The 19,891-nt window shown below is 53.4% G+C and overlaps 1 protein-coding gene across 6 annotated transcripts in view; it reads right to left on the minus strand.

Moving 5' to 3' along the window:
* MAD1L1 (mitotic arrest deficient 1 like 1) overlaps positions 1–19,891 on the minus strand; it is a 412,602-nt gene that overhangs the window by 133,366 nt on the left and 259,345 nt on the right. For all 6 annotated transcript variants that reach the window (XM_030932978.1, XM_010366657.2, XM_030932977.1 and 3 more), the window contains exon 16: positions 5,597–5,687. In XM_030932978.1, coding sequence (XP_030788838.1) covers positions 5,597–5,687 — 91 coding nt within the window. The remainder of the gene's footprint in view (positions 1–5,596; positions 5,688–19,891) is intronic.

Below are 19,891 nucleotides of genomic sequence, written 5' to 3' on the forward strand. Positions count from 1 at the left end.
TTAAAACAGAAGTCCAACTTCATGGCCAACTTCAGCCCTCGTGGCTGGAACATTCCTGGTTTCTCACACATGGCATCGGCTGCCAGGAATCCGTGGAACAGTGAGATCTCGCAGAAAGGAAATGAGCGTGGTCACAGGAAACACTTGGACGCTACTCCGAGGACTGTGGCTGACAGCCTCCCTGGCGGCCCGGTCCGGTGTGGGTGCTTCTCCTGTCCTTCCCTGAGCTATGGGAGGAAACGAGGAGCCCTTGGTCCCACCAGGACCTAACGTGGGTCCCTGGGGCCCTGTGCCAATGACCTGCTTCCTCTCACGGACAGGAAGCACCTCATCCACCTGAACCATCAGCTCACTATATGACTCCTGCAGAACATGGACCCAGGAACATCAGGGCTGTGGCTGCTTGGCCCCTGCTGTGCCCTGGCTTAGAGCAGCGCCTGGCACAGAGGAGGTGCGTGAAGGCAGCTCACGCACGGGAGGGCTGGGCTTGTGGGCACGGAGTCCCACAGGCCCCACAGAGCTGCCCTCTCATGATCCTGCCTCCCAGGAAAAGTTCAACTTTCTTGCCTCACACAGGAGGCCCTCAGGGCTCAGAGAGGAGCACTTCCCGAGGCCGCCACGTTAACACCAGGCCCGTCGTCCCGGTCCAGAAGCCACACTCTTTCCAGCACAGTAGAAGTTTCAGGAGAAAGAGCCGAACATAGAACAAAGGTCCCACTGATGAGCCACACGCATCACTAGGAGGAGCCCAGCAAGCGGGAGAGGCTAGACCTGAGGAGACTGGCTCAGAGCACCTGCTGGGAGGCCCCGGGACAGGGACAGGGACGCCACCCCAGCCCACCACACCTGGGCACGGACGCCGGCACAAAGGGGGCAGCTGTGGCTCCAGGAGGGGATGCAGCCCTCTCCCAGGGCAGCTGCAGGGTTGGGGGCTTCAGAATTCCAGGGGTCTGGGGGCCACAGGGAGGGCATCTCAGGGAGGGGGTGAGAAGGGGTGACGGGCCCGCCCCGTCCTGGTCCCAGGGACACCGACCAGGGATGTGAGGGACTGCACCGCCTGCCTGCTGGTGCAGACGGGAGCAGAATGGTCTCCGTGTGCTTCCAGCCTCTGCGCACAGGGAAGCCGGCACTCTTCTACCCACTCCTTCCCAAAGCAGATGCACTGATTTTAAACGTCGCGGGGCTCTTGACTGGTCTCCTTCCTGAGCAGCACTTGGGGCACTGAGATTAGCCCCAGCCACAGACCCCACCCAGGCCCCCGCCAGGGAGGAGTAGGCAGGTGGGGCGGGGAGGGAGCCACCCTGGGGGGCTGCACCAGCCCTGACCACCAACCTGCCCAAACAAGCACCGTGATGAGGCCACACTGAGGAACGGCTGGAGCACGGGCTTCAGAACCCAAAGATGAATTCTACTTAATTACACGCACACCGAGGCATTTAGAGGAAGTGTGCAGATGTCTGCAATTTACTTAAAGCGCGTCAGAAAAACGAAGTGGCGCAGCGGCTGGGCGAGGGATAAGGCGGTGTCAGGAGGCCCCGCGGCGGGGCGTCCACGGCAGAGCTCTGGTGGGGGTGAAGAGGCGCTCGCTGCAGACTTCTCTCAGCGTCACAATGAATCTTTAAATGTTCAGAATCAAATGCTGAAAAAACCCAACAGAGCTGAGTCTGAATGCTGCTCCCATCACTACTGGGTGACACGGGGGCCCCATGGGGCATGGGTGCTGGCCCACGCTGCACAGAAGCCGGTGGCTGTCGGGTGGGACTGTCAGGTGGAGATGCGCCCACCCAGCCAGAAGGTTGGTGTCCTGCCCAGTGCAGCCTCCACTGGACGTGCCCCTCTCTACCCAGGGCAGCCTGTGAGCCCCCACCGGCCTCACCATGTGTCCCACCCCAGCTCGGTGTCCCCCATCCGGGGATGTGGCCCACCAGAACCACAGATGTGGAAAACGTGCACGTGTCTCAGAGGTGAGGACGACGGTATTATGACGGATAACAGAAACGGCCGCCATGCAGGCCTGGTTCACCAGGTATGTGCAGGGCTCTCCAGGAGCCATCACCTGAGATCTCCAGAGACAGCCTGCGGGAAAGGCCCGTGCCCTCCATATCCTGGGGAGCACGCCGAGGCCAGGCCGCAGCTGGTGGGAGGCAGAGCCTTGGCCCACTCCAGGCTATGGGGTCCAAGCTGGCAAGGCCCAGTGTCCCCACCATGAGGTGGGACATCAGAGGGCAGCCGGGAGCCAGAAGAGGAGAAAGCGCTGGGGCCCCAGCTCCTTCGTTCTAGGCCAGTGGAAAAGCACAGAGCACACTCAGGGGGTGGGGACAGGAGTGGGGCGGGAGGCTGTGGCTGCAGGTGCGGTAAGGGACTGTGCCACCCACCTGACCCGACTCCTGCAGCTGTACCAATCGCCACAGGGTCCCTCTGCCGCCAGATCTGGAGTTCCATGGGGTCTGCCCGATTTCTGTCTTCACTTGAGAACACTGCAACACGTTCAAGCCTTGTTCTGCCTCCCCAACACGGAGCGTCTGAGCTCCTCCTTCATACGCAGGCTCCCTGGGGGCCTCACTTTCCCCATCTCTAGAGGGGGCGCCAGCAGCCCGGCCAGCCACCGACGGTGGGCGCCCAAGCTCTCCCACCCCCACCACTGGATGGGAGGCCCCGCTGCCAGGAGGCCCCGCCCACCCACTTCCAGCCCCTTCAGTGACACAAGGGAGCACACCGTTGGCCCTAATGAGTGTGTGGACAGCTCTGGGCTCTTAGGTAGACCCAGCAAGGCCAGTGCCACAGCAGGGCCCAATGACAACCCTACCAGCCCCGGTTTCCCGGCCCCAGCACTGCAGGAGGGCAGTGGCACTCGTGCCCAGCTCTAAGTGGTAACTGGCATTCTCTTTCCTCGCCAACCAGCTGTGAACTAATTACAAAAAGTTTTAACTAGTCAAGCCCCTCTCCAAGCATATGTTCCCAATTAAGTCAGACTGCAGCTGATTTTAATCAATCTTCCTTGAAGCGGCCCGACTTGAGGCTTCCAGAGGGAGTGGGAGCAGGGAGAGGGGCGGGCATCGCACAGGGGATATGGGGGTGGCAGCCAGCTCCTGGGGCCTCGCTCTGTTGCCCAGGCTGGAGTGCAGGGGCGTGATCTTGGCTCACTGCAATCTGCCTCGAACTACAGGTGCCCACCACCACGCCCAGCTAATTTTTGCATTTTTAGTAGAGGCGGGGTTTCACCATGTTGGCCAGGCTGGCCTTGAACTCCTGACCTCAGCTGATCCACCTGCCTCGGCCTCCCAAAGTGCTGGGATTACCAGTGTGAGCCACCCTGCCCGGCCAAAAGAGAGACATTCAATGGTCTTGCAAGACCGCGTGTCAGGTGGGCAGGCACACCCAACATGGTCACAACAAGCCACTTATCCCGTAGTGCACAGGCCCCTCCCCCGGTTCCTCACAGGCTGAGCACTATGGGCGGGGGGGTCACAGTCTTCCTGGATATCACCTATTGGTTGTTGGGCAGGGGCTGTAGGTTTTTTTTTTTTTTAGGGTTGTCTTGCTGCATTTTGTTGCAGCCCACAATGCACTGCAATCCTAGTCAGCTTAGGGTCTCTTCAGGTATTTGACTTACAATCTAAGTGGCTGGGCAAGCCGATAAGAACAGACAAAACGAACTATTTTGCAGACTAGTAAACTTTCATCTTAGACTAAACTTTGGTTTGGATGAGGGCAAGTAAGGTGGGTGTGGGGGAGGGGAGGGATGGGGGAGAGGGGAGGGAGGGGGGAGGGGGGGAGGGAGAGGGAGGAGGGAGGGGGAGGGAGAGGGAGGAGGGGGGAGGGAGAGGGAGGAGGGAGGGGGAGAGGGAGGAGGGGGGAGGGAGGGGAGGGGGAGGGGATGGAGGGATGAGGGGGGAGGGGGAGGGGGGAGGGAGGGGAGGGAGGGGGGAGGGAGGGGAGGGAGGGGGGAGGGAGGGAGGGAGGGAGGGGGGAGGGAGGGGAGGAAGGGGAGGCCGACAAACAGGCATCGGTGATCCAAGCAGGGGCCTGGTACATCCTGTTTCTTCCGTAGTTTGCTGACCTAAGCCGAAATGGACCTCTATTTACATTATTTCCTTCAGTTGCACAGCCCTGGGTGTTCAGAGCCAGGGGCAGCCTGAGCCACCACAGGGCCTGTGAGGCCTCACCTTCCCCAGGGCCACCCTGGGCATCCCCCGACTAAGGTTGAAATTGTAGGCGGTGTCAGAGGTGGCAGCAGCTGGAGGGCTGGCTAGAAGTTCCCAACACTCCACAGGCCAAACCCCAGTGGCCTCCCCACCTCAATGCTCTGCACTTATTTCTCCCATGCTATCCAAACACAGTCATCCCTGTTGCCCTGACCCAGGAGGAACAGCTCCTGAATCCTGGGCTAGGCTCGAGGTCACATCACGGCATAAACATCTGCTTCACCAGGCCCAGTCCTGTCCTCTCCCCAAATGGCCACGCTGGCCACACTGTGGCACCCATGCTCTGGGTGGCCAACACCACACCTCAGTTCTGAGCAGCTGCAGGACATGCCGGGGGGGCAGAGCCCCTACCCCTCCAAGGCCCTGGCAGAGCTCAGGGGAGGGTCACAGGTGACACTGCCAACCCCATTCCTCATGCCAACCCCGTGGTGCGTGACAGCCCTTGGCATCTCCCACAGGAGTGCTCCACTAGTGAGCTCCCGAGCACACATTGTTTCTGCACGAGGACAGTGGCCAGGCCCCGCCAGGTGTTCACCAGGTGCTGGCACAGCACTCACCCACACCCCTCGCCTTGTTCACGCCTCAACCAGCTCCAAGGGCTGGCCGCTGAGGGTGCCCTGGGGAAAGGGCTGGCAGCAGGAGCAGGAAAGCCATAAGTGGTGCCTGTGGAGATGCCTGACCCCCCATCAGCAGGCAACGTGGGCATCCAGGAGCAAGGTTCAGGCTCTGCTCGGCCCAACACCCAGAAAGATGTTCAGCAGCTCTGCCTCTCTTGGGTGGGCAGCAGCTCCGTGACCCCTCCCTGGACACCACGGCCCAATTAAAACAAGATGACAGGTCCTAGGCTGAGGACAGGCCAGCGCGGCTCGGAGCCGCCCGTCACCACAGATGTCACTCCTCCCATCGCCAGGAACTGGTCATAAAAAATAGATTTGATCTGCCTCTAATAGGTGCCAAGATAAAATCAATGGCCTGTCCAAAAACCCGGTAACCTCAAACCTGAGGGCTTCCTGCCATGCAGCAACTCAGACAGGGGGATGAAAACTAAAGAGAAAGAACAATTAAGAGAACACAAACAGCAGTCCAGCCTGGCCACGGCAGACCCCGGGTGGGCACAGTGCAAACCCGCCCACAGCCCACTCCACTGATACCAGGCGTGTGGGTGGCGCAGGGCGGAGAGGACCCCGGGGGCGGCCAGTGCAGGCCTCTCAGCGGCACGGCCTCCCCGCCAGGCAAGGAGGTGCACATGGGAGGAAGGAGAGCCCAGAGAGTTCAGACAGATGAGCTGGAAAACAGGTGTTCTGTGGCGGCAGGAACCACGGACATTCACGTTGCACAGAGAAATGCGAGGCCCCAGGCGGTGCCGCCCCCAGAGGCTGCCCCGCCCTCACCTGCAGCACGCGCCGCTCCAGCTGTGCCTCCAGCATCCTCTTTTCCTCCTCCAGCCGACTCCTCTCGCCCTCCAGCTCCTCGACCTTCAACCTGCAAAGAGAGCAAGACGGTGACCAGGTGTCCATGGCCAGCCATGCTGGGGAAGTCCTGCCCTCTGGGTGACAAGGAAGCGAAAGGTTAGGAGATCCAGCTATACAGCATCATTTTTAAATACATGTCTGTGAAGCTCTCCGAGTCCAGCGATAACATAAAGAGAAAATTGGAAAGGGACACAAATTCAGGATGGGGGAGTCCGTGGCGGCCCCCGCTCAGCTGGAGGAGCCTGTGCGGAGAAAGTCTCCGTCGACCACACCTTGGCTGGAAGCACAGAGGGAACCAGCCCGAGGCAGGATGTCTGGGAGTCAGTGTGTCCGTCAGCCACTCCCAGAGGGTGATGTCACGGCGGAGTGCAGGGGACACTGAGGGACAGGAAAGCGACCTCAGGACATCTTCAGAAATGAGGAAAAGACAGGAAAGGACTTCGACTGTGGGGTGTGGAAGGAGCTGATGACGGGGGACCACAGAGGCACAATTCAGATGAGAAAACAAAAGCAGGCTTCGGGGTGACCACGGTGAGTTCCCTTCTCCGCAGTGGGAAAAGAATGCAAAACAAACCTTCATGGCCGCAACCGGAATGGGGCCAGTTGTAGTTCAGTGTAAGAAGCTGTCTAGTTTTGTCTTCATTTCTAGATCTAATATTTTGAATGAAAAACATATTCATGTGGTTTAAAAATCAAAAAGTCTGTCGAGGCCCATAGTGATGGAAAGATTACTCGGCACCGTACAGGGCCAGGAGTGAGGACAGGAGTGAGGACAGGAGTGGGGACAGGAGCGAGGACAGGAGGGGGGACAGGAGTGAGGACAGGAGTTAGGACAGGAGGGGGGACAGGAGGGAGGACAGGAGGGGGGACAGGAGTGAGGGCAGGAGTGAGGGCAGGAGTGAGGACAGGAGCGAGGGCAGGAGCGAGGGCAGGAGGGGGGACAGGAGCGAGGACAGGAGGGGGACAGGAGCGAGGACAGGAGAGGGGACAGGAGCGAGGACAGGAGCGAGGGCAGGAGTGAGGACAGGAGCGAGGGCAGGAGGGGGGACAGGAGCGAGGACAGGAGCGAGGGCAGGAGGGAGGACAGGAGCGGGGACAGGAGCGAGGGCAGGAGCGGGGACAGGAGCGGGGCCAGGAGCGGGGCCAGGAGCGGGGACAGGAGGGACAGGAGCGGGGACAGGAGCGAGGACAGGAGCGAGGACAGGAGCAGGGACAGGAGGGGGGGGACAGGAGCGAGGACAGGAGTGAGGACAGGAGCAGGGACAGGAGCGGGGCCAGGAGCGAGGACAGGAGCGGGGCCAGGAGCGGGACCAGGAGTGGGGACAGGAGCGGGGACAGGAGCGGGGCCAGGAGCGGGGACAGGAGTGAGGACAGGAGCGGGGACAGGAGGGGGGACAGGAGGGGGGACAGGAGTGGGGCCAGGAGCGGAGCCAGGAGTGAGGACAGGAGGGGGGACAGGAGGGGGCACAGGAGTGAGGACAGGAATGAGGACAGGAGTGAGGACAGGAGCGGGGCCAGGAGTGAGGACAGGAGGGGGGACAGGAGTGGGGCTAGGACTGAAGACAGGAGCGGGGACAGGAGGACAGGAGCAGGGACAGGAGGGGGGACAGGAGCGAGGACAGGAGTGAGGACAGGAGCGGGGCCAGGAGTGGCCAGGAGCGGGACCAGGAGTGAGGACAGGAGCAGGGACAGGAGCGGGGCCAGGAGTGGGGCCTGGAGCGGGGACAGGAGGGGGAACAGGAGTGGAGACAGGAGTGGGGCCAGGAGTGAGGACAGGAGCGGGGACAGGAATGGGGCCAGGAGTGGGGCCTGGAGCGGGGACAGGAGTGGGGACAGGAGGGGGAACAGGAGTGGAGACAGGAGTGGGGACAGCTATTCCAGCCTGAGAGCTGCTCCAGGGTGCTCCAACACACCACGACAGCAAGACCCGAGGAAACCCAATTCTTGCCAAGAAACCTAAGTGCATCTCTGAAAAAAGATCAAGAAGATGTATACAAATGCAAAGATGTCTAGAACACAACAAGCTAAAATTCACAATGCCTGCCATCCAATCAAAGATTACCAGACATTTAAAGCAGCAGGAAAACATGGCCTATAATGAAGAGATTAACCAATCAACGAATAACTAGCAAGACACAGTGTTGCACAGACAGCAACAATGGCAAACAGGGACATTAAGAGAGTTGTTAAAGCTATTGGAAAAATGGAACAGTTCAGACATGGAAAAGACACATGTAGAAGTGGAAACTACAACATCTCAGATAAACACACTGGATGGGATTAATGACAGAACAGAATCCGTTAGAGAAACAGAATCCGTCAGGGCACAGCCATAGAAACTATCAAAAACAAAACACAGAGGCGGGCACAGTGGCTCACATCTATAATCCCAGCACTTTGGGAGGCCAAGGCAGCTGGATCGCTTGAGGCCAGCAGTTCAAAAGCAGCCTGGCCAACATGGCGTAACCCCTTCTGTACTAAAAATAAAAAAAATAGCCAGGCGTGGTGGTGCACCCCTGTAGTTTCGGCTCCTCAGGAGGCTGAGGCATAAGAATTGCTTGAACCCAGAGGGTGGAGGCTGCAATGAGCCAAGATCACCCCAGTGCACTCCAGCCTGGGTGACAGAGAGAGGCCCTATGTCAAAAATAAATAAATAAGCAAACAAACACAGAGAGGAAAAGATTTCTGAAAAATGAAAAGAGAATCACTGAGCTGTGGGACGGCTTCATGAGGCATAAAACACATGAATGAGAGTCCTCAGAGGAAAGAAGGCAGAGGAAACGACGGGACAAATACTGTCAGAAAGTTCCAAATTCAATGGAAAGTATAAAGCTACAGATGCAGGAAGCTCAACAGACATGAGGCAGCACAAGGAACACAGGCCCAGGAAACCAGACGCTGGCAGCCCCAGAGCACATCAGGACGAGCCTGCTCAGGACGACAGCACGGAAAACCACCTTAAAGGCAGAGGCAGCACCTACAGAGGCACAAGGCGGGGTTCTCATGAGAAAAAGCACAACGGAGAAGAGAGGAGACAGAAATCTCTGAAATGCCAATAGAAATGAAAACCACCACCTCAGAACGGTGAAAGTATCTCCAAAAACAAAAGCAAATAAAGATGCCTTCCGATCAGACATGAAAGCTGAAAGAATTCATCATCAGCTGAACTGCTCTACAGAAACGGCAGGGAAGGCCCGCAGGCAAAGGAGGATGAGGGCGGGGCGCAGCAAATAAACCCGGACCTGCATGGAGAACCAGGAGGGCTGGAACAGCAACTGCATGTAGGAGAGCTTTCTTATATTCATATCTGTTTAAAAAATTTAAATTATTAACATTTTAAAGTGAGTAATGGATTAAACAAAACTAATGAAAATATATTGGGGACTTAATATATAGAATAAATAAAATGTATGACAATAGTATAAAGGCTGGAGGAGAAAAACCAACATGGCGGCTATAAGGTGATTATACTGTACGCCAAAAAAGGAAATAAAACAAAATCAGAAAAACAGCAAAGTAGACTGAAAAAAGGTAAAAGGAAAAAAGAAAAAAACAGGAAGAAGGGAATGAAGAAGAGACAGACAAGCAGAAAATAGTAAAATGACAAGATCAAAACTAATCATATCAATAATCACATTAGATGTAAGTAGCCCAACCACAATTAAAAAGCAGACACTCATACTGGATTAAAAAGCAACACCCAGTTAGACACCGCCGACAATAAATAACTTCAAATACAAAGATGCAAAAAGGCATAACATGCCATCACTAAGAAAACCAACAAGAGAAAGCCGGAGAAGCTACTAATACCGGAAATAGTAAATTTCAGAGCACATACTATTACCAAGAAGGTAACTTACAATAATAAAGAGATCCATTAATCAAGGGAAAATAATCATCCTAAACACGTGTGTACTAATAAAAGAGCTGCAAAACAAATGAAACCAAACTGGCCAGAGAAACAGACGGATCCACGATGATAATCGGAGACTTCAACATCACTCTCTCAGTAGCTGATAGAACAACGGGCAAAAAAATCAGGAGGAGAAGGACCACGTGATCAGCCAGTTTGACCTATTTCACCTGGATAAACACTTCGACTCTAAGAGCAGAAGGTCCAGTCTTTTCAGGAGCATCTGAACTATGTACCAAGACGACCTCATGCTAAACCGTGAAAAGAAGGCTCAGTCTATTTAGGAATTTCATAATTCTAACTATGTTATAGGATCATGATGGAATTAAACTCGAAATCAGCACCAGAAAGTCATCTGGAAAATATCACTTACAAAAGCTTCCAACACCATGAAACACATAGAGATGGAACGGAATAGGCCAAGAAAAACCTGCATGTGACAAGCTCGGAGCACCGCGGACAGAGATCCCGGGCGACCTCCACACAGACAGACGTGCCTTGTCCACAGGCCGGGAGACGCTGGGTGTTGGGAACGCACTTCTCCCCCAAATTAATCCACAGAATCGAGCAACCTCAGTCAAAATCCCACAGGCTTCTTTGTACAAACTGGCAAGCTGATTCTAAAATTCATATGGAGATGTAATGGATCTGGAATAGAGAAAACAACATTGACAATGAAAAAGGAGGGGCTACCTAATTTTACCAACTATGTTAAAACCGTAGTAATCACAACAGGGCAGTACTGGTCTGCAACACAGACAGACCAACGAAACAGAACAGAGTCCAGAAACAGGCGTATAAACACAACTAATTTTTGAAAAATATACGAAGGCAATTCAGTGTAGAAAGGACAGTCTCTTCAACAAATGGTTCTGGAACAATTGGGTGTTCATGGGGGAAATAAAGAATTAAAATCTTGTACAATAAACCAAAATCCTGCTAAATCCTGAACCAAAAGTTATGAAGTTACTAAAAGAAAATACAGGAGAAAATCTTGTGAATTTGAGACAGCCAAAGATTTCTTAGCTCTGATACCTGATAGGGTTTGACTGTGTCCCCACTCAAATCTCATCTTGAATTGTAGCTCCCCTAATCCCCACGTGTTGCGGGAGGGATGTGGGGGGAGATAACTGAATCACAGGGCGGTTTCCCCCACACCATTCTCATGTGTTGGGGGAGGAATGTGGGGGGAGATAACTGAATCACAGGGCGGTTTCCCCCACACCGTTCTCATGTGTTGGGGGAGGAATGTGGGGGGAGATAACTGAATCACAGGGCGGTTTCCCCCATACTGTTCTCATGGTAGTGAATAAGTCTCACAAGATCTGATTTTATAAGGGGTTTCTCCTTTGGCTTGGCTCTCATTCTCTCATCTGCCACCATGTAAGACGTGCCTTTTGCCTGCTGCCATGATTGTGAGGCCTCCCCAGCCATGTGGAATGGTGAGTCCATTCAACCTCTTTTTCTTTATAAATTACCCAGTTCGGGTATGTACGCCTTCATCAGCAGCATGAAAATGGACTAACGCCCAAAGGATCACATAGTAACAGAAAAAATTGAAAAATTGGACTTTATCATTAAAAACTTCTCTTCAGAACACCTGATGAAAGAATGAAAAGACAAGACACAGACTGGGAGAAAACATTTGGAAAGCAAAGAATCTGACAAAGGCCTTGTAGCCAGAACATATAAAGAACTCTCCCAAACTCAACAACAAAAATAATCAAATTTTAAAATGGACAAAAAAACTGGTGCTTTACCAAAGAAGATCTCTACAGATGACAAGTGAGCTGAATGAAACGATGCTGAACGTCATTAGTCATTTGTGAAATAAAAAGCAAAAGGCCACAGTGAGACCCGACTGCGAACCTATTACAAGGCCTAAATGAAAACTTTTAAAAAACTAGCCGGGTGTGGTGACACGCACCTGCAGTCCCAGCTACTCAGGAGGCTGGGGTGGGAGGACCAGTTGAGCCCAGGAGTCAGAAGCTGCAGGCAGCTATGACCTCACCCCTGTACTCCAGCCTGGGCGACAGAGCAAGACCCTGTCTCTAAAAGAAACATTTAAAAAAATTAAAGAGGGACTAAGTAAAAAGACTGTGCTGCACGCTGGTGAGGAGAAGCTGCACTTCTGGAAGACGGGCAACCTCGGAACACGTTACATACGCGACCGCCAGCCACTCCACACTAGGCGTTTACCTGAAAGAAAACGTTGATTTCTACATGGGACTTTATTTATAATACACAGCAGTTTCATTCAGAATAGCCAAAAACCAGAAAAACTCCAAATGTCCGTCGCAAGGGAATGTATAATACAACAGAACACGACTCAGCAGTGAAGATGATGCAGCTGTGTGCACAGTGATCTCTTCCCAAACCAGCCATGCTGCATGGAAGAGGCAAAAAGGCAGAGACCACACGCTCCAGGACCGACGCCATTCCCAGAAGACTCGACAGCCTCTCGCCAATCTACAGCGACGGAAAGCACGTTGGCGGGTGTGGGGTGGGGAGAGGAGGCAGGGGGGAGGGATGGATTCCTGTCAAACAAGAGCACGTGTCTGGGGGTCTTGAATGTGAATGTGGTAACGGCTCCACGGCTGTGTGTATGTGTGTGTACATGCAAATCCACCACACTGCACTTGACATCCCTGCAGCTTACTGCACACCAGTTATACCTCAGGAAAGCTGTAGTGAATGACCTCTGACATCTGCTTCCTGCTTGTACGGTGCACCTGCAGGACATGCTTCCAGAGGCGGGGCTGCTGGTCAACTCCGCAGACGCCGTGTGCTGCCCTCCCTGGGTGTCTGGGGCACTCCCACTCACACCAACATCCTGAGCACGGGCCTAGAAGGTATTTCTGTAGCAACAATGCCTCGCTCTTCGTGAGGCAGGGAGCGCCGGGAGGGGAGACATCTGCGCATAGCCCAGTGTCACTGTCTCTCAGGAGGGCAGCCACACAGTGTGAGACCTAGCACACACCTCCGGCACCAGCTGATGCCTCCTGGAGAGGATATGGGAGCCCCGCAAGTGCTGCAGCTTTACAAACAACCCCCTCAGTCTGCCCATCCAATCTAGCAGGGAAGTCCTGGTGCCTGAGTAAAGGGGAGACTGGGGCTCAGAAAGCCGTCTGAGAGGCCCCTGATCACAGAGCTGGTAAGGGGCCTGGCTGGACAGCAAGCCTGGCAGAGGGCCTAGGATGGGTGTTCCTGACCCCCACCTCCCAGGGCTTCTCAGGCGAGTGAACCTGCCCAAGGTGACCGAGTGACAGCATGGCGGGGGCCTCCAGGTCCATCTCCAAGAAGCTGCCTTCTGCAGGGACTTCTCGACTTAGGGAGACACTGGATGAAAAGCCCCCAAGGCTCCTTTTAAAATGATATTATGGATTCTGAAGGCTTGGGAGCAAAATGTTGACAAGAGCTGAATTTGAATGAGCGCACGCATGTAGCTGCAGCCATGTTAACAGAATGACCTGTGTGACCCACCCTCGCCACCAGAGTAAGCCCACACGCATGCTCGTTTGTGCACTGAAGGGGCGCGCTTTCTTCTGCTGTCCTCCTTTCAAACAAACTGCCACCGCACGGACAGCGAGAAAGAGAACACACGAAGAAACAAGTCGCGGGGGGTGGTGTTCAAAAGCTCGGAATTCTGGTTTGCCTTCAGATGGTTCAAAGTAATCAATTCTGGCATAAGCTTCTTGAAATGGACTTACTGCAACTTTTTTAAACATGAGGAGTGCCACATAAATTAGCTGCCAGCCTAGATCTTTCCTCGGGAAGATGACGCCAATCAAAGCAGGTGCCTGTCTCGGAGCGTGTGCATGGAAAGCAGCTGGAGGGTAGCCAGGATCTTGCTTACAACAAACCCATCAAACACACGGGAAACTTTTGCAAGAAAAATGATTAGTTGTTTTTGCTGAACTAAAAGATGCATAATGTTGGGGGGGGGGTGCCTCAGGTGAGGCTCTCGGGGCCTGGAGAGGGGACAGTAGGGGGACCCAATGCCCAACAGACAACATCCAGTCCAGGAAGCCCCTCACCGAGGCCACCTTCCCATGGGTCCCAGACCCCTGCACTGCCTGCCAGCCTCTCCCCAGTGGGCCCTGACCACCACACTTCACGTTTTACTTCTGTCTCCTTCATCAAATGGCTGGCTCCATGTTTCTAGCCCTGATCATGATGTCTGGCTTACAGCAGGCATTGATGACCATTTCCCTTGAACAATGGGTGTGGGAACCCCACCAGAGAGGCTGGTGAGTGGGGTACGTAGAACCCCCAGCTCTGGAGATGGTCACACAAGGGTAGTAGGGCCCAGCTTAACCCAACACTCGCTGTGTGTCCTGACACGGAGCACCCCGCCCCTCCAGGCTTGTTTGTCATAAAGACAGCACGTGACAAAGCTCCGCAGACATGGCAGTGTGACGGGGTGCCCACGCCTGCCCTTCGTCTCCCACAGACATGGCTACAAAGCCTGGATGGATGCCCAGCTCTGGAAGGCCCACCGCACTGGCAGGCAGGGGACACTGTGGCCCTTCTCTCACTCCTCTGACCTCCACCTTGTGCCAACATCCAGGCGGTGGTGAGGCTGCTGTACCAGAAGCTCAAGGCGAAGTCCTCCGGCACTCACCTGGGGGCCAGGAAAGAAAGCCACTGAGCTTCAGGAGCATGGAATCCTCCCTGCTTGGAGTATGGATTCCCCGGCCCCCGTGGTCCCCGCCTCCGCTCTTAGCACACGACCACGGGCTGAGCCCACGGGGCTGCAGTGGCGGCAGGGAGCCTGAAGCAGGAGCTGTGCTCTCTGTCTGAAGCTGCTGTTGTTCCAGACAGGCAAGACAAACTCCGGCTGCGTTTTCCTCCCTGTCCTCCCTCCTGCGGGGCTGGGCGTGGGCCCAACCTCCATGACACCAGCAGAGTGCAATGGATGGTGCAAAGAGAGCCCTACGTCCCTGGAGGACCACAAAGGGGAGACTCAGAATGTGAAAGGACCCAAAGATCATGGAATGGAGGGACTGAAAAGGGTGGTTCTGGGGAGTTGGGGGGCATCCCTGGGTCGGCCCGTGCCTGGGTCCCATCCACACTGGCCTCTGAAGCCGGCAAGAGCTGAGGGCGTCCCTGGGTCAGCCTGTGCCTGGGTCCCATCCACAGTGGCCTCTGAAGCAGACGACAGCTAAGCTGACAGGCACTGCCACCGTCCCAGGCCAAGGCCAGCAGCACTGCCAAGGCTTCATAACCTGAACTGGGATGGGAACCGCATGACACAGAAGGTCGCTGAGACCTGGGCTAGAATCCACCCAGGTCGGCTCACTGCTAAACTAAAACACTCACATTCCTCGCGGGACGTAAACACACAACCCCTCTCACAATGTTCGGGACATAACCCCAAATTACTCGGCACATGAAGAACCACAGAGATTTCAAGTCAGCCTGGAGAGGCAGTTCCAGCTGCTGGGACCGAGGAGACAGGGCTGGATTATCTGGGAGGTGCAGTGGAGAGGGGCCACAAGACGGCCCACGCAGACAAGTGTGCACGCTCTCGCAGCACACAGAAGCCCAAAGGTCTCAGCAAATTCACAGAAAAGTGAAGTGCTGAAAAAGTATTTAAGGAAATAAATGGCTAAAAAATCCCAAATTTGGCAAAAAAAAAAAAAAAAAAAAAAAAAAAAAACCTACAGATTCAAGAAGCTGAGCAAACTCCAAACAGAATAAACCCAAAGAAATCCACACCCAGACACGTCCAAATGAAACTGCTGAAAACTGAAGGCAAAAAAATTGTGAAAACAGGAAAAATCTGTATGACCTCAAAGGGAACAGTGATTCGAGTGTCTGCGAATCTCTTCCCAGGCAGGAACCACGGTAAGGAGTAGGAACGCCGCACTCATGGCGTGCTGTGAGGTGAGGGCCGCGGGCCGCGCTGCGTGCGCAGGGCAAAGCTGCTTCAGGAACACGAGCGGAAGGAAGATGGACCCACCCCGAGGGAATCGTAGCCACCTGCTCTCCAGGACTGCCCGCCGGAAATCCTTCAGAAGGAAAGAGGACACGAAGGATACCTGGAGCGCTGACAATGAAGGGAGAACAGACGGCAGCTTTCTGGGCTTACAGATAATACCCGGTTCTTCTACTGCCCTCTTCAAAACACTGCATGACTGAAAACAAAACCTGTGGCATTTCCATGTAGGTGGAGGGACGGCAGGAAGGGAGAGGGCAAAGGACCTGCCGGGAGGGGCTTCCGGGTATGACTTCAAGTGGGATCAGTACTCTAATTCCAAGAGCAAATACTCAAAACATCAAACTGAGAAACACGGTCACATGCCCATGTGCTAAATTAAAATGAAATACTAAAAACCCCTCAAGTAACTCAACAGAAAGCAGGAAGCATGAAAAGGAAACACAAAAATGGAGGAGACAGACAAACAAATAATAAAATGGTAGCAATGAGAAGACAGACATTGCCATGATGGTTTAGAAACGGACCCGATGACGTGATGTATACAGAAACTCAAAGAACGGGCACAGGTAGGCTGTAAGTGAAAGGACAGAAATATTTACAGCAGGCAAACACTACAGGAAAGGCAGCTGGCAGGAGGGTGTAGAAGCAGCACCGTTCCAGGAGCCACAGGCACACCCAGACCCCGACCTGGGCTGCTCAGGACTGTCCTGCTGAGAGAAGGCTCAGGGCTCCCTGGAGAAATGGCTGATTGGAAAGCTGAGGCAGAGGACATGAGGTGAGCCTGGAGCACCCTGTGGTGCCAGAGAGTGAGGAAGGGCTCAGGAAACCCAATGACAGGGCACAGCGGGGCATGGCCGGCCGAAGGGAGACCATGCAGTGAAACAAGTCCCGGTGCATGAACTGGATTAGAACAGAGAGCATGTGGCAAACTCCCTTGAGTCCACACTGCTGGCAATAAATGAAGAAGTGAATAAACGGGGAAGAGGAGACATCTCCCCTCACAAAACTCCACATCATACGTGTAGAACTCTTCCCTCCAGACAGGAAGCGTCGCCTACGCACAGAGGGATTCGCTTCCAAAGAAGAGAGTGGAGAAAGCGCAAACAGCTTAGCGGACGAGGCACCCGGCAGAGCGTCCACCATCAGTCCAGCAGCCAGGTCTACCATCAGCGCCTCAGTCCAGCAGTCAAGTCAACACTGCTGTCACGTGGATGTCAGGGGCTCCCTGATGGGACGTGGTGAGAAAGGACTTGCCGTCTGTGATGTTCCTTCCGAAAACCACAGTCTCAGGTTAATAATGAAACACATCGCACAAGCTCGCTTCGGGGGCGTTCTAGGGACACCTAAACGTACTGAGGTCAGGAGAAACGAGGAAGACAAACTGTCACTGACCAGCGGCAGGAGAGATGTGACGACTAAAATGTGCCCTGACTGCAACATGCAGGAAAGCCCGGTGGATCCAAACAAGGGCTGGAGACAGGCCCAGAGTCACACGCCAGGACGTCAACAGCACAAGAAACCGGGTGAAGAGGGTATGAGAACTCTCCAATTTCCACAACTTGCCTATTTAATCTGGTAAACAGTGTGTCAGTTCCATCTTTTCAAAAAGTTAATTGTTGGCTGGGTGCAGTGGCTCACGCCTGTCATCCCAGCAGTTTGGGAGGCTGAGGCGAGTGGATCACCTGAGGTCGGGAGTTCAAGACCGGCCTGGCCAACGTGGTGAAACCCCATCTGTATTAAAAATACAAAAATTAGCTGGGCATGGTGGTGCATTATTGTAATCCCAGCTACTCGGGAGGCTGAGGCAGGATGCCCTTGAACCCAGGAGGCAGAGGTTGCAGTGAGCCAAGATGGTGCCACTGCACTCCAGCCTGGGTGACGGAGTGAAACTCTGTCTCAAAACACAAAGAAACAAAAAACCCCACAGCTAGGTCAATCTCAATAGTGAAAGACTAAAAGCTTTTCCCCTAAATCAGGAACAAGACAAGAATATCTGCTTTCGCTGCTTCTATTCAACATAGCCAGAGCAATTAGGCAAGAAAAAGAAATAAATTGTAGCCAAATTGGAAGAGAAGAAGTAAAACTACTTCTCTCTCTTTGCAGATGCCAGGCTACAGAAAACCCTCAAGAAGCTGCAGAAAACCTGTTCTACTCAATAAACAAAATCAGCAAAGTTGCAAGATACAAAGCCAACACACAAAAGATCAGTTGTATTTCTCCGTACTAGCAATGAGCAATCTGACAAGGAAATCAAGAAAACAATTCCATTCATAACAGCATCAAAAAGAACAAAATACTTTGCAATGCATTTACCCAAGGAGGTATAAGATTTGTACCCTAAAAACTGCCAGACATTGCTAAAAGGAATGGAAGAAAACCTAAATAAATGTAAAGTCATCTGTGTCAGGGAGAAGAAGACTGCACGCTGTTTACCTGTCAGTGGAGTCAAACGCCCCTGAAAAAGAACCACCACGGTGGAGACTCATACCTCCTGACCTCGAAACGTAGGAGAAAGCTACGTAAGTAAAAAACGAACTGACTTTTATACACAAACAACTTGGATGGATCTCAAAGGCGCTGTGCTGAGTGAAAGGAGCCAGTCTCAAAAGACTGCATGTTGTAGGGTTTGGCTGGAAAAAGCTGGACCACAGAGTGGAGCAGAGATCTGCAGTTGCCAGAGGCCCCTGTGTGGCCGGGTGAATGGAAACGGGGACCATGGAGGACTCCGGAAGTGATGACATTATTTTGCACTCTGATTATGGGGTGATTAGAATTCATAGAGCTGTATCCTATAAGAAAAAAGTTAATTTTACTATATAATTTTATTTTTTACTTTTTCTTTTTTTTTTTTTTTTTTTGAGACAGTCTTAGTTACCCAGGCTGGAGTGCAGTGGCGCGATCTCGGCTCGCTGCAACCTCCGCCTCCGGGGTTCAAGTGATCCTCGTGCCTCAGCCTCCCAAGTAGCTGGGATTACAGGTGCCCACCACCACACCCAGCTAAGTTTTCCATTTTTGGTAGAGACGGGGTTTCGCCATGTTGGCCAGGCTGGTCTCCAACTCCTGACCTCAGGTGATCCGCCTGCCTTGGCCTCTCAAAGTGCTGAGATAACAGGCGTGAGCCACCACACACAGCCTACTATATAATTTTAAAGGTAAAAAATTTTAAAACTTGCTGGGCTATGTCCTATATCTTACTGTGGTGGTTGCACACTTGTGCATACATTTGTTGAAACGTGACCCTGTGGCATCTGGTCGGGGAATGGTGGTGCAGGTGCAGATTATTGCTGGTATTCTTTAGAACTGCAGGCATGTGGTGATAAGAAGTACATCCACTTTTATTTGCTTTAATTATTGCTTTAAAACTCTGAAGATAACACAGCCTCTATGATCTGCTCCCTGGATAAGAGTACCACCGCCCGCCCTTGGTACTCGCTGACCATGAACTCACGTTTAAATGAATCCCTTCCATTGTGTGCGAGTTGCGTCTCAATACAGTCGATACCCTTAAACCCCTTCTCACGCCCGCAGTTAGAATTCAATCGCGTGGAGATGCATGCAGTGCCAGCGAGCCCTTCGGTGTGCGAGTTCTACCTCAATACAGAAAATATCCTTAAACCCCTTCGCAGGGCTGGGTGTGGTGGCTCAAGCCTGTAATCCCAGCACTTTGGGAGGCCGAGACGGGCAGATCACGAGGTCAGGAGATCAAGACCATCCTGGCTAACACAGTGAAACCCCGTCTCTACTAAAAAATACAAAAAAAAAAAAAAAAAAAAAAAAAACACCTAGCCAGGCGACGTGGCGGGCGCCTGTAGTCCCAGCTAACATAGTCCCAGCTACTCGAGAGGCTGAGGCAGGAGAATGGCGTAAATCCGGAAGGTGGAGCTTGCAGTGAGCTGAGATCCGGCCGCTGCATTCCATCCTGGGCGACAGAGCGAGACTCCATCTCAAAAAAAAAAAAAAAAAAAAACCCTTCTCAGGCCCGTAGTTAGAACTCAATTGCGTGGAGATGCATGCAGTGCCGTGCTGGGCCCACAGCGAGCCCTGCACAAACGTCAGCTGCCTCTCACTGCAATCGCGGCCATCACTGCTGCTGGGGGCTGTTGCCATCACCACTAAGAAACACAAAGGATGGGATTTCTCAGTGCAGCCAGGCTCCCACAGGCTACAGTCGGTCTTTTCAGACACACAGAATTCTCTCGCACAGAAGTCAAAACATAGCCAACAGTTCACCTTTGTTCTCACTAGGTGAAAACTCGAAACCACTCAAGCTCCAAAAGGGGTTAATCAACTATACGTTAAGACTTACAAAAACCTATAAAAACATGGGGAAGTGTTTATGTTATAATACATAGTGGAG

This window comes from Rhinopithecus roxellana, chromosome 6, assembly GCF_007565055.1.
Source record: "Rhinopithecus roxellana isolate Shanxi Qingling chromosome 6, ASM756505v1, whole genome shotgun sequence".
Classification (NCBI taxonomy): domain Eukaryota; kingdom Metazoa; phylum Chordata; class Mammalia; order Primates; family Cercopithecidae; genus Rhinopithecus; species Rhinopithecus roxellana.